The sequence below is a fragment of the Cryptomeria japonica genome, chromosome 11 (genome assembly GCF_030272615.1).
Source record: "Cryptomeria japonica chromosome 11, Sugi_1.0, whole genome shotgun sequence".
NCBI lineage: Eukaryota > Viridiplantae > Streptophyta > Pinopsida > Cupressales > Cupressaceae > Cryptomeria > Cryptomeria japonica.
The window spans coordinates 284184270-284198378 of record NC_081415.1 but is presented as its reverse complement, the minus strand read 5'-3'; the positions used below and the strand labels follow the sequence as shown (position 1 = coordinate 284198378).

General features: G+C 36.0%; 1 protein-coding gene across 25 annotated transcripts in view; it reads left to right on the top strand.

Annotated features, from left to right (window-relative positions):
• LOC131051694 (uncharacterized) overlaps positions 1–14109 on the top strand; it is a 60562-nt gene that overhangs the window by 8365 nt on the left and 38088 nt on the right. For 6 of the 25 annotated variants that reach the window (XR_009107169.1, XR_009107162.2, XR_009107163.2 and 3 more), the window contains exons 5-7: positions 5604–5686; positions 5921–5991; positions 6097–6319. The exons of 2 other annotated variants lie outside the window; for them this stretch is intronic. Coding sequence is in view for 5 of the 23 variants with exons in the window: in XM_057986295.1 (XP_057842278.1) it covers positions 5646–5686; positions 5921–5991 (112 nt within the window). In the remaining 18 variants the exon portion in view is untranslated. Of the gene's footprint in view, positions 1–531; positions 697–973; positions 5521–5603; positions 5687–5920; positions 5992–6096; positions 6320–14109 lie in introns of those variants that run through there. 17 more of the 25 variants (XR_009107166.2, XR_009107177.2, XM_057986297.2 and 14 more) reach the window with 9 other exon arrangements.

The window sequence follows — 14109 nt, the reverse complement described above, 5'->3', positions numbered from 1 at the left end:
AGAGGTCTTGATATTGTATGGATTTTGTAAGTGCCGTCACATGCCTAAGTAAAAGTTTTTACTCTCAGATAGAAGATTTTGATCGTTAGACATCTCAAACTTAACGGATTTATATTTGGCCAAACCGAATAGGTTAGATGATGTAAACTATGTTAAATGAAAACTTGGGATGCAGACTCTAAGGGAACGCTACAATGTTAGGGCTACTGTAAATAATGCCCTTAGCTTGGCACCAAGTTTGAATTTCCACAACATCACCCCTGCATCCAATTAGAACAAATACTTCACCTCCCTAGTGCTCAAAAACTTAACAAGTAGGTTTACTGGAAAAAATCCTCACAACTAATAGAAATAGAGAACACAATAGTTAGGGTCCTATTTTTGACCAATTGGCTAAACTTTTACCCTTTATAAAAAAATACATTTGCCAATTTACACAAAGTCTGAGAAATATTTAACATTTGTAATGAAGGCATAATCATCTCAACCTAGCACTTACATGTTCTTATATCAAACCAATGTGATTTACAGAAGCATTCAAGTTCCAGGTTAAGATGAATTTGTGTTAGTCCTCATCTATCAATTCAGAACTGCTTGGAAAAGGCCTACACCACTGACATAAGAAAGGTAAACAACAGATTGCTCATTCCATCCATTTTGGGCTTGAAAAAGGCCTATACCACTAGCAGAAGAAAGGTAAACAACAAATTGCTCATTCCATCCATAAATTTCAATACGTTGATTTGCAATTACTTTAATCATTGTTTCCATGGCATTCAATACATACTTCCTTCCTTTTGTATTCTGAGCTCAATTTCTTAAATTTTCTGAATTTCCTGATTTTTTTATGATTGTTTGCTAGAAGACTCTTTTTGGACTAATGCAAAATATGTAATTTGTCCGTTCTAATATGCAATGTTCCATGTATATTATATTTTAATGTTTCTATTTGGTTCAAATCTTGCTTGTGAAGGTGTTTATGCTTTTCCCGTTGAATACTGCAATCAGATGGCTGACTCCAGTGCTTAAGGAACAATCAATCACCCTAAACATGCTTTTCCCACTGAATATTGCAACCAGATGGCTGACTCCAGCACTCAAGGAACCACCAATCACCCTAAACAAATGCAAGATCAAAAAGAACTAAGTCAAAAAAGAAGCCGAACGTATTATGCCAGCCATAGGGAGCAAATAGCTATACGTAGGCATTTGAGAAGAAAAGTAAAAAATGAAACTAACCCTGTGAACAGAAAATCTGCAAATGTGACAAATCCTCAAGCCCACCAAAAACTAAAAGTACAAGAACGATATCAAACAAAGAAAATAGTGGGGTTGAATGCTAATGCTAGATTCATGACAGCAATGAAAAACTTTCGTAGGAAAATAGACGTGCTTTCTAACTTGGAAATATGTAATAAATGCAAAGAGTCATACCCAGGTATGCTTTCACACTCATCATGCCAAACCCCTACCTGTAGGAGATGCATTAATGAAAAGGGCGTACACCGGTTCTCACTACACAATAACATGGACCCAGGGGATCAACCTATTATGCTGAAGATATTGACGCAAGTAGAAGAAATGCTCATTGCTAGAGTGAACCCTATATTACAGGTTACCCATACTATTTGGAGGCCAATATAAATACAGTGGCCATACAATTAGATTCCCACAAGACATATAGAACATTGCAAGTGTGCTCCCACATAAATTGGGAGACATAGATGTCCTTATAGTTCGCAGACCCAAGGCTCAAGGAAACTACTATGACTGTTACGTAAGTAGGGGTCATGTTAGGGATGCATTGCGATACAAAGTGAAATATGACCCATACTATAAAGATGTGTCAATATATTATAACAACCTAAACCAAATCCTCGAGGAAAGAATAGACGTATCAAGCATGCTTCACACCATTGAAGCAAACAATGATGCAACGGTAGCAAACAGTGAAGATGTTGATGAAGAGCAAGTTGAGGGTACGATAACCAATTCATCATCATTTATATTCCACCTATCGAACGAACACCGTGAACTACAAATAATTAAGAAAATACTAGAGCTAGAGGATACCATAGATAATGTCATTGACTGGCCAAAAATAGGCTTATCCCCAATTAATGAATATAATACCGAGGGCCTACTGGACATGGCATTTCCAACACTCTTCCCAAACGGAATTGGATTACAAATACAACCAAGAACTAGGGAAATAAAGATGCATGAATATGTACTACACTTGATGCGATTCCATGATCAAAGATTTGGACAACATCCAAGATTCCGATACTACATCTACAACCTTATGATGCGTCATCGGAGCCAATTGCTTGCAACAATTTTCATGAAAAAAATGTAGAAGAGCACTTACCAACCACTATTGAGAATTTATGCGCACACCTAAAAGAACTCCCTGACTCACATCTAGTTGAGGAATTACTGCACTTTGGCTCTTCCATGAGAGGAACCGGACCATATTGGAACAAGTTTCATTTAGAATTAACAAACATGATTAACCAAATAGGATCTCCTGCCCTCTTCTTCACACTAAGCGCAACTAATACAAAGTGGCCAGACCTCCAACAACTCCTCACAAATAATATGGAGCTTTCCATGCATTCAAATAAGCACCGTCTTGAAAATGTTATTAATAATTCGCATAAAACACCATTATACCTACATCAAAGATTCACCATATTTCATGAAGAAGTTATTGAGAAACTCCTTGGTGTTACAAATTATTGGTACATATATGAATGGCTACACCGAGGAACCGCACACGTTCATGGGTTCCTATGGCTCCAAGATGCACCAGACATGGACAAGCTAGATTGGGTAAATAACGAAGATGTTGATAAATCAAGAATTTTTTTTGATAAGTACGTAAGCGCTTGGAACCCTCGTGCAACAACACATAGGAACAACCAGATATACCGATCTCCACGTGACGATCCATGCCTCCTAAACACAATAGACATAGTAGCCACAAATCCATTAGATGATTATGAAGAGTTAGTGAACCGTGTGCAAAGACACACAAAATACAGAGAGAGCACATGCTTACAAAAGAAGGGTAGAAAACTAGAATGCCGATATAAAGCTCCATGGAAAGAACAACGTACCTCTATCGTATTATGCGATGAAACGAGCACAAAGAAATATGAACCTGCAAGAAACGATGATAGGCTCAACATCCACAACCCATAAATGATTTCAATATGGAGAGCTAATATCTATTGCCAACCTGTCATATCACGCGAACTTGTACTAAAATACATTGTCAAACATGCCTCAAAAGTAGAGAGAACATTTGAAAGTTGTACTGCTATGCTAACAAGAATATCCATAACTCAAAAAGGAGATGACCCAATAGTAGTAGCATATTGAAGATTCATGATAGAGATTGTAGCAAAATGTGACATCCGTGTGCAAGAAACTTGCCATATGCTGCAAAAATTACCCCTTGTTGTTTGTAACAAACCATTTACAACTTTAAATGTTGGACGGAAAGTGCTACACCGATTAACTAAAACACAAAATGAGACTATAGTAGAAAATAGTTACTTACAGTCCTATATGGGCCGCCCTCCAGAGCTAGAGACAATCACATTACTCGAATCTAGATCTTACACCTATGTTCCAAGTCGTAAATCATGCAAATGGAAAGAGAGAACAATACAAGCCATTGTTAACATTTACCTAAAATTCCACAGTATGCCCAATGAAGAGTCAAAACATTTTGAAACATTTTACTGGAGTGAATTGCTCATATATAAACACTTTCAAAATATTACGACTAATATAGGAGTTACCAAGGACACAATAATCACCAATTGGCATCAAATTCATGTAAACAAATATGATGTATGACATATCGAAGAAAATGCTAGCCCTCAAGAAGAAGAAAACAACAAAGATGAAAGGAATATAACTATCACATCAGAGATGAACGAGTGGGAACTGCTTTCAAGAATGGGGCATACAGTCAACAACAATTTGGACGAACTTGAATTACTAGGCCAGCGTGAATTTGACACCAACTATAATTGGGCTGAAACTAAAATACCACATGAATTGCACGATACTGCGTCACAATTTACAAATATAAAGAAAACAACCACCCAAGACGAACATATACCAACAAGAAAGTATAGACCCACCAATACCCTATAGACTGAACAAAAGAAATCACTTTTGGTAGTCTCAAATCATAACAACAATGTGTTCAACAAACCATTACACATGATCATACAAGAAACTGCGGGTACAGGAAAATCATACTTGATCAGTTGTATAAAAAGTAGGCTACACAAAAATTCACCACAACAAAAAAACCCAATACTCGTACTAGCTCCTATCGGAATTGCTGCATTTAACATTCATGCGACAACTATTCATTCAACACTATGAATCTCCATCAAAGAATTGCAACCACTACATGGCCAAGCACTAACAATGTTCCAAGAAAAGTTGAAGGACATAAGATATATACTCATTGACGAGATGAGCTTTATAGGTCCGAAACTATTGTTGAAAATAGATAGCCGACTTTGCGAAGCTTTCCCTAATCATAAACATTCATACTTTGGAGGCGTATCTATGATTCTCATTGGAGACCTTGCCCAGCTGCCACATGTAATGGATAAACCAATATACACATCACACTCAAATGCCATAACACTTTGGAACCAATTTACAACAATTATCACCCTAAAAATGATGTTTCCCCAATAAGGGGAATCTCTAAAGCAATCATAATTCCACCAAACACTACTAAACATACGCAGTGCACACCCAACCCAAGAAGATTGGCAAAGCTTAAGACACGAACAAAAGACCAATTAGCACCAGTTGTGAATAAACAATTTGACATTGCAGTCCACCTCTTTACTACTAATGATATGGTAACCCTTCACAATAAACGAATGCTAAAGGAATTAAATCATCCAATTGCAATAAGTAGAGCTACAACGACTACAAGCAAAATAACTATTGACGTTGACAATGAACAACTTGAAAAGAAAGTCCTACTGTCACCAGGCCAGCGAATCATGCTCACAACTAACATATGGACACAAACAAGACTTGTCAATGGAGCTCTTGGTGAGATAATTGAAATAATTTATAACCCTGATTCCAAGCCACCTGACATACCAATGTATATCATGGTCAAATTTGATAACTATAGTGGTCCCCAGTGGCACCCAAACGACCTGAAACTTGTACCCATAACACCAGTATCAGTAGACAATCTTAGGCAACTACCAATAAAAATGGCATGGGTTATGACCATACATAAAGCTCAAGGTTTAACACTACAAAAGGCAACCATCAATATCAGTGCAATAGAAAGACAAGGTCTAACATTTACTACAGTCTCCAAAGTGAAACCCTGAGAAGACCTCTGGATTGAGCAAGCATTCTCTTACGAGGGGTATGCAAAAATGGAAAACAATCCATACACGATACTAAGGAAAAAAGAAGAAGTTCGATTGCAACAACTCTCTAGATAAATAAAAAGTATGCTTCATGAATTATTTTCAACGAATTTCATTTATATATCATCCATAAAAATCCTTAACAAGTTTCTATGCCATACACAGGCTTCACAACCAAAGGAAGAAGTTCACCTACGATTACCTGTGATGGGAAAGCACTACATACCATGGAATTTTGCCAAAATCAGGTATGCACCTTTCGACTGGCGCTACTTACTTTATTTAATCTTTTATTGGAGATCCCTATATATCACATCATAATGTCTATGTTCATCATCCCATAGTGATGAAAATCAACATGTTGTGCATCCAAATGCTACCTTTCCAGAGAATTATGCATTGCTTTAGCTAAGCCAAATAGCAAAATTCCTGTAGGAACAAGAATATTTGGGCATGTTGCTCAGGGTTTGTTTATCTTGCAGGTGTCATCGGTTTTGGTCAATAAAATCTTCATTCAAATATTTGCATTCATCAATGTACAACTTTTCAACAGGTTAGAATATATCTGCACAGGAAACGTTTTTAGACTATTGTGTGTTATTTTGTATTTTTGGACTTGTCATACCTTACTGAAAATTGAAAGTTTGTAACACTGCAGTATGCTGGTTCAACTTGCAATAAACACATGCATATTAGACAGGCAGTGGGATTTTTGGTAAGCAACAAGTGATAAATGTTTCTGGGAATATATTGTTCTCCCATAAATCCGAGCATCATTTAAAATAATCAGACTACAAAGCCATTGACAATGTGACGAGAAAGATACCAGTCCTCCTAGCTTAGATCATATTACTGTTAGTCCCTCCACGAGAAAGAGTCAGGTAAGTTGAAGCTTGAAACAAAACAGTAAAAGTTTTTCAATCTGAAGGCATGTGTTTTTAGTTGTATCAGACTTTTAGTTGAATTAAATAGGTAGAATTTGTTTTCTGTGTGCATGTAGTTTAGGTCTTGACATTTTAGGTGTCGCTGATTATTGTCTCATCATGAAAACAATGCGATCCAAAAATTGTGTTCCATCTATTAAGCATCCCTTGCAATCCAAACATCAATGTCATTTTAATTCCTTTAAGCAAACATGCAATAAAATTTAAAAATAAGTATAATCTCCACCCTTAGAATAAACTAAGTAGCCCAACCTGATGGAATACAGAGCAACGATAGAATATTGAACATAAGAAACATCTAAAGGACCCCTAAGGCCCAACTATAGTTACCAAATTGATAAACTAAGTGACTCATACACAATACCTTCCTCAAGCCTGCTATCTAATTCTGGATATGTTTCCCTTGCTATGAGGTTTTCACATGCAGCAGCACCAACAACCATAAGAGACTCGTGATATTCTGTCAAAACCTTCAACAAGAACAAAAAATGCCAGATAAATGCTAGATACATTGTCAGATAAAGTGACTCACACTGGCAGGATCATGAAACAAAACACCCCACTAATTAAACAACTTTTTCAGCCATAAATAAGCCATAGGAATTATTTCAAAAAGAAACTAGAGTGCATATATATACATAATAATACATAATTAATGGCTGAGCATAGTCGTGTAAATCATACTAATTAATTTATAAAATGTAAAGCTAACATCAAAATCATATTAAATGAAAACATTAATTTTTTATGGAGACACTCTCAATTGTCAAATGTCCACCCTAGTCCAAATTACAATGGGACTATGAGTGCTCTAAAAGAGAGTTTTATAAAGTTATTGTAAATATATAATTTTTTTTTTTTTTTGAAAAAAGGTGGCAGTGCCACTTAATATATTTTATTTATATATTTCTTTACACAAGTTGATTCAAAGAGCTCCCGGAGAAAAGAACCAGAAAGAAAAACTCCGATCCTTGCTCGATATTACATAGAAAGGTTGTGAAACTTAAATCCCTAATATGCCACAAAAGTACAATATATCTCATAATGTCCAGGATACAAAATGCCACAAATCATCCCCAAGTATCGAATGCTTTCTTTGTATGTTGACCAAGATGAAGTCTGAACCAAAACATCATGAAAGCTGTACACATTTATGCCTTTTTTGATAAGGAAAAGGTGTGGGAGGAGAACCTTTTAGTTGTCCCTATCCTTATTTAAGGATAATACCTTATACTTGACTTCTTACTAACAATTTCCAACATTTTGTGCATAAGTCCCAATCACATTTGTTACACCTATATCGCCTTTGCCAGTCCCATGTAAGTACTATAGAAGAACCACATACGTCACAAATATATAGTCCTTCTATACCATCTATTACCAAATGATGTGAATGATTTGGATGGTTTATAGTATCTTTGAAAAATACCTTCACTATTTCATTACTTTTTCCAACCTTTAAACTTTCCAACAACTCATATTTCACTATAGCATCCACCCCACCTCTTCTCTCATCATTGTTTCTACACATCATTTTCACCACTTCATATCCACTCCTTGTTACTATGCCATCAACATCTAGTATAACTAACCATCTATTTTCAATAAATAGATGCTCAACAATCATTTTGAGTTCTTGAATATTTACATTTGATTGATCCTTCATCTCTTCATATAGATACTTGCAACGATACCAAAATTTAACCATATCTTCAAATGAGAGTTTGGACCAATCCATTTTTTGTGTCACATTTTCATAAGTTTCTTTGAAGGTTGGTATATCATATTCTTGCACAAAATAGTTTCCCACATATATAATTTCAAAATTATCATGGAATTGGGTTAATTGATCTAATTTAGATTTCATTTCAAGATTTTGACTTGGAGGTTCGGCATATAAAAAGGTCAATTTATTTTCCATTGCTCCTTTATTCACCTGCAACCATATTTAAAAAAATAAATTGTTAATTAATATTAATGATAATAGTATAAAATCTTAAAATTTTAATTCATTTAAAATTTCATACTATTCAAAAATAATTTGCATCTTACCAAATTGATATTGTGGAAGAGAAAATCTAAACTAGATTTCCTGTCTATAGGAACAACAATTTTATCAATCTTATTTTTTGTAAATGGATAAACCCCTGCACCCCATAACATAATTGCAGACATTGCATCTGGATTGCCAATACTTCCTTCTTGATCAAATATAATGAAATGTGGTTCTCTTTTTTTCACTTTGACCGAAATAAGATGAGCAAGAGCTGTCCAAACCATTTTTTGAAGAGCCCTTGTATAAGTACCAAGCCCATAAGATTCATGTTCAAATAAAGGAATCCAAAGCACTTCAAAATTCAAACTTTTATCCCTGAATTCTTTATAGATCTGTAGTAATTTTATATATTCAGGAGTGTTTCGATCAGATATGAAGATGCCCACCACTTTTCCCTTTAGTTGATCCAACTCTACCTGAAACATGCATGTTACAACAAATGGCATCAATTGGACACGTTTGACGTTGATTTTGAACACAGCCAGAATTTGGTTTAGCGATTATGTCAATTTGCTTCGAATTTATAATATTATGCTTATATTAAAATAATGTTCTATAATTTTATTATATCATGAAAGTACCTTGTCCAGTTTGTTGTCGATGAGGTGAATTGCATTGTTTTTCTTCAATATTTGAAGGAACTCAGTAAGCATACTTTCTTTGGGTGGAAATTGAGATAGTCCAGTTGTTCCAGAAAGGCTCCCTGCACATATAGATTCTATAAAATTTCCAATGTCATTGGAATTTTCACATTCTTTATACACGCTTTCTGAGCTGCGGAGAGACTCTCCTGAAATGTCATCCTCCTTAATGCAATCATTAAACTGCAAGATTTTATTTCCTTTATCATCTAACAGCATTTTCAGCATTTGGCAGCCAAGTTTGTTGTCAGCAATGGAAATAAAGACAGTGGAAGTAATGAGACGATGCCACCTGATGTCATTGGAAGGAATGGCACACGAGCCTCTCGGCGCCAACATTAAAATTTGTTGGAAACATTTTTCTTCTTCCAGTTTTTCTTTTTCTGTTGTTTCGCCCTTGTTCTTTACTCTTTTCACATAAACAATTTGCAGGCGTCCTGTAGAAGCCATCTTTGCTTTTTCCATCACCATCCCTACAAGTGTTTCTATAAGCCGAAGATGATGATCTTCTACGTGGACAGGAAGGGCGATCACTGCGATAATTGTGTCCACTTCAAACAAAATGGAAGAAAATTGGAGTTGTTGTGTAGTGCTGTGTAGTATTGTAATGCACCTCGCACCCAACAAACCCACTCTGGCTGCGCGACATACCTCCTCTTCGTCCTGCACAAAACATATAATAACCATGAGTCCAATTGGGATTTCAAAGAGAATCTCATGTAACAAAACAATGCAGGAAAGAAGCTTCAAGGCACGTACAAAACGGCTTACCACTTTAAAAACACATCCTCCCGCTTTTATAAAATAAGGTTTTCCCTCTCCCATACTAATACCATCCGATACCACCATAGGATATTCCTCTTTCTCCCTCATTTCTCCCCACCTCTCAATCAATTTAGGGCTTATTTCAATTCTTACCCAATAACAAAGCTTTAATTTCACTATTCTCTCCATTGCTCGGCTGTCCAAATTGGGACATGTCCACAACCTTAACCCAGTCAAAGACGCCAGACTTTCGAAATCATCGGGCAATGATTCTAGTTTGTAGCATGCATCTATGTGTAGCGTCTCTAATATTTTGAGCTTCCCGAACCGTGCTGGCAGATTCTGCAAACTTGTACAATTTGTCAATTTGAAGGATTTTAAGGCGGGCAGTGCTTGAAATCCATGAGGCAGCTCCTCCAGTTTAGGAAAGCGTCTCACGGTCATCTCCTTCAAGGAAGTGAGCTGGCCAAAGTTTCTGGGAAGCGCTACAAATTTCTTGCAACTATCAAGTTTCAAGGTCTCTAAACTGAAGGGGAGAAAGAACAATAAGGAAGAACAAAGTATAAAACAGTTTATATTATGCCTTAATAAGAAATAGAGCTGCCAGTGTTCTCTTTACATTACACAATCATTCATCCAAAAAACAGAATATTACAGTTTCTGCTCTCTTTTAAAAAACAGAGCTTTGATCACAGCAAAAAAGACCTTTCTGGAATGTGCGCCTTAATATCAAACCATCTAGATGCATAAACAAAAGGCAGAGTAGAAGAGAATACGAGAAGGAGAAGTAAATATGGTAGTTGGACTAGATGAGTTACGGAGGCAGGGGAGATTACTGGAGTCCAGCTGGAGTCCACGTATGCCAACACTCCCCCTTAATCTTCACTGCCATATATGTCTACAGTACCAATTCCTTCTCTGAGGTGTTCAAAAACATTCTTTGCAAGTGGCTTTGTGAAAATGTTTGCTAGTTGTTCATTGGACCTGCAAAACTGAAGATATATGTCACCATTGTTTACCAATTCTCGAATAAAATGATATCTTGTATCAATATGCTTGCTCCGTTTATGAAAGACATGATTTTTAGGTAAGGCAATTGCAGAATTATTATCACAATAGATTTTAGTAGGTTCTTCTTGTTGATGCCCCAAATCTGAAAGTACTCTCCTCATCCATACTGCTTGGCAAGCTGCTGATGTGGCTGCAATATACTCTGCTTCAGCTGATGAGAGGGTGACAATTGGTTGTTTCTTTGATGCCCAAGAGATAGCATTGGAACCAAGATGAAAGATATACCCGGAAGTGCTTTTTCTATCATCCATGCTACCTCCCCAATCACTATCTGTATATCCAATCAATTTGTAGTCATCTGAAGTTGTATATAAAATCCCAAAACTCTTTGTTCCAGCTATATACCTTAAAATTCTTTTTCCAGTTTTTCAATGTGATTCTTTTGGTTTATCCATGAATCTAGAAATAAGACTAACCCCATACATAATATCCGGTCTTGTGGCGGTTAGATACATAAGGCTGCCGATTAATCTTTTGAATAAGGTTGCATCAACACTAGGACTTTTGTCATCCTTGCTAAGTTTTAAACCCAAAGCAATGGGTGTAGGTGCTGGATTCACATTTGTCATCTTAAATCTCTTCATCAAATCATTAGCATACTTGCTTTGACATATGAAAATGCCTTGATCAGTTTGACTTACCTCCATGCCAAGAAAGTATCTCATGAGCCCCAAATTAGTCATATCAAATTCCTTTTTCATGGCTGCCTTGAATGAGTCAATGGACATATTACCTGTGAATATCAAATCATCTACATACAAACAAACTATCAAGATTTCTTTTTTATCATTCTCTTTGACATACAAAGTTGGTTCATTGCCACACTTGCCAAAACCATTGTTCACAAAATAAGAATCTATCCTGCTGTACCAAGCTCTAGGAGCTTGCTTCAAACCATATAGGGCCTTTTTCAGTTTGTATACCTTATGTTCTCGTCCCAAAATTTCATAACCAGGTGGCTGATTTACATACACTTCTTCTTCTAAAATACCATTCAAGAATGCTGATTTAACGTCCATTTGGAAAACTTTCCATTTGTTTTGAGCTGCTACAGATAAGACCATTCTTATTGTATCCAATCTTGCCACGGGTGCAAATGTTTCATTGTAGTCTATGCCCGGTTGTTGTGCAAAGCCTTTAGCCACTAGTCTTGCCTTGTGTTTCTCTACTTTTCTGTCAGCATTATACTTTGTTTTGTAAACCCACTTAACTCCAATCACATCCTTGTCTTTAGGAAGCTCAACTAGATCCCAAGTTTGATTCTTTTCAATGGATTGGATTTCTTCATCCATGGCTGCAATCCATTTGTCATCTTTAACAACATCTTCAAAGTAAATTGGATCAACTTGTATCAGGAATGCAAAATTAGTGCATATATCATCATTTTCAGCCTCTTGGATTTCATCATAAATCTCCCTTAGACTACGTGTCTTCTTTGAAGTGTTTATGGATCTTGATCTTAGTGATGCAAGGGTTGGATTAGAAGATTCACTGCTATTATTAATTGCTGGTGTTGTAGCATTTGGAGTGCTAGGTGCTCTAGAAGGTGTTGTAGGTACATTTGCTTGTATTGTAGGATACTCAACTTGAGTTTCATTCTCTTCATTCTCTTGTGGAACACTAGCTGCAACTGCAGTTGTTTTGTCTATGCTGCCATCCCATGCTTCATCTTCAACAAACTCAATATCACGGCTTATAATCAACTTCTTTGTGATAGGATTGTACAACTTATATGCCTTGGATTGTTCACTATATCCCACAAATATGCACTTCTCTCCTCTATCATCTAGTTTCTTTCTCAACTCTTGAGGTATCAAGGAGTATGCCACACAACCAAAAACTCTTAAATGTGATATGTTATGCTTCCTTTTGCTCCAGGCTTCTTCTGGTGTTTTATTTATCACTGCTTTTGTTGGACACCTATTTAATATGTATATCGAGTATGCAACTGCTTCCGCCCAATACTCATTTGGTAGATGTTTTGCTTTTATCATACTTCGTGCCATTTCCATAATTGTTCTATTCTTTCTCTCAGCTACTCCATTTTGTTGAGGAGTATACCTTGCTGTAAATTGTTTATTTATGCCATTTTCTTTTCAAAAATTCTGAAAATCAATTGATATGTACTCTCCACCTTGATCAGTTCTCAATGTTTTAATATAGTATCCACTTTCTTTCTCAACTTTTGCCTTGAACTCCTTAAAAACAACAAATACATCTGATTTATATTTCAAGAAATAAACCCATACTTTTCTGCTGAAATCATCAATGAATGTCAAGAAATAAAGCTTTCCACTTATGGAAGGTGTTTGCATAGGTCCACAAAGATCTGAATGCACTATCTCAAGTGGATGTTTTGCCCTATAAGACTCTCCAACTGGAAATTGTTTTCTATGTTGCTTTGCCAATATACAACTCTCACATGTGGTCTTAAGTGGCTCTATTGGTGGCAGCCCATATACCATTTTCTTCTTGTATAACAGCTGTAACCCTTTGAAGTTTAAATGCCCAAGCCTTAAATGCCATAACCAAGTTTCATTTTTATATGAGGGTTTGAAAGCTAATTCAACAACCTTTTGTAATCCTTGTGGCTCTACGAATAGTTCACTTTGAATTCTTAATGGAAACATCTTGTTTTTTGTCATTTCTACTTTTGCAATCAGCCTATTGCTTGGTTTCTTGTCTAGAATCACACATTCACCATTTTCAAAGTATATTCTATATCCTTTTTGCACTAGTTGTCCAATGCTTATGAGGTTGTGTTGCAATCTGTAATATACATAAGAAATATGCTTCTCTTCACCTTGCTTAGTTTTTATGTTAATTGACCCTTTGCCCATGACTGAAACTCGTTGATTATTTCCCAATTTTACTTCTGATTTTACTTTGTCATCCATTGTTGCAAACATCTCCTTATTACAACTCATATGATTACTACAACCGCTATCTAGGAACCATATTTCTTTGGAACTCTCTTGTGCTACATTGCATGTTATTAATATGGTGTCTTGCTCACTAATGTGTGTCTGGTTTTCATTTGTAAAGTGTGCCTTTTGCTTGTTCATATCATATTGTTTTTTTCTACATTCGGATGCAAAATGCCCAAATTTATTGCAATAATAACATTGGATGTTTGATTTATCATACCTTTCTCCTTGATGATGGCTATGAGAATGACTGCTCCCCCTTCCTCT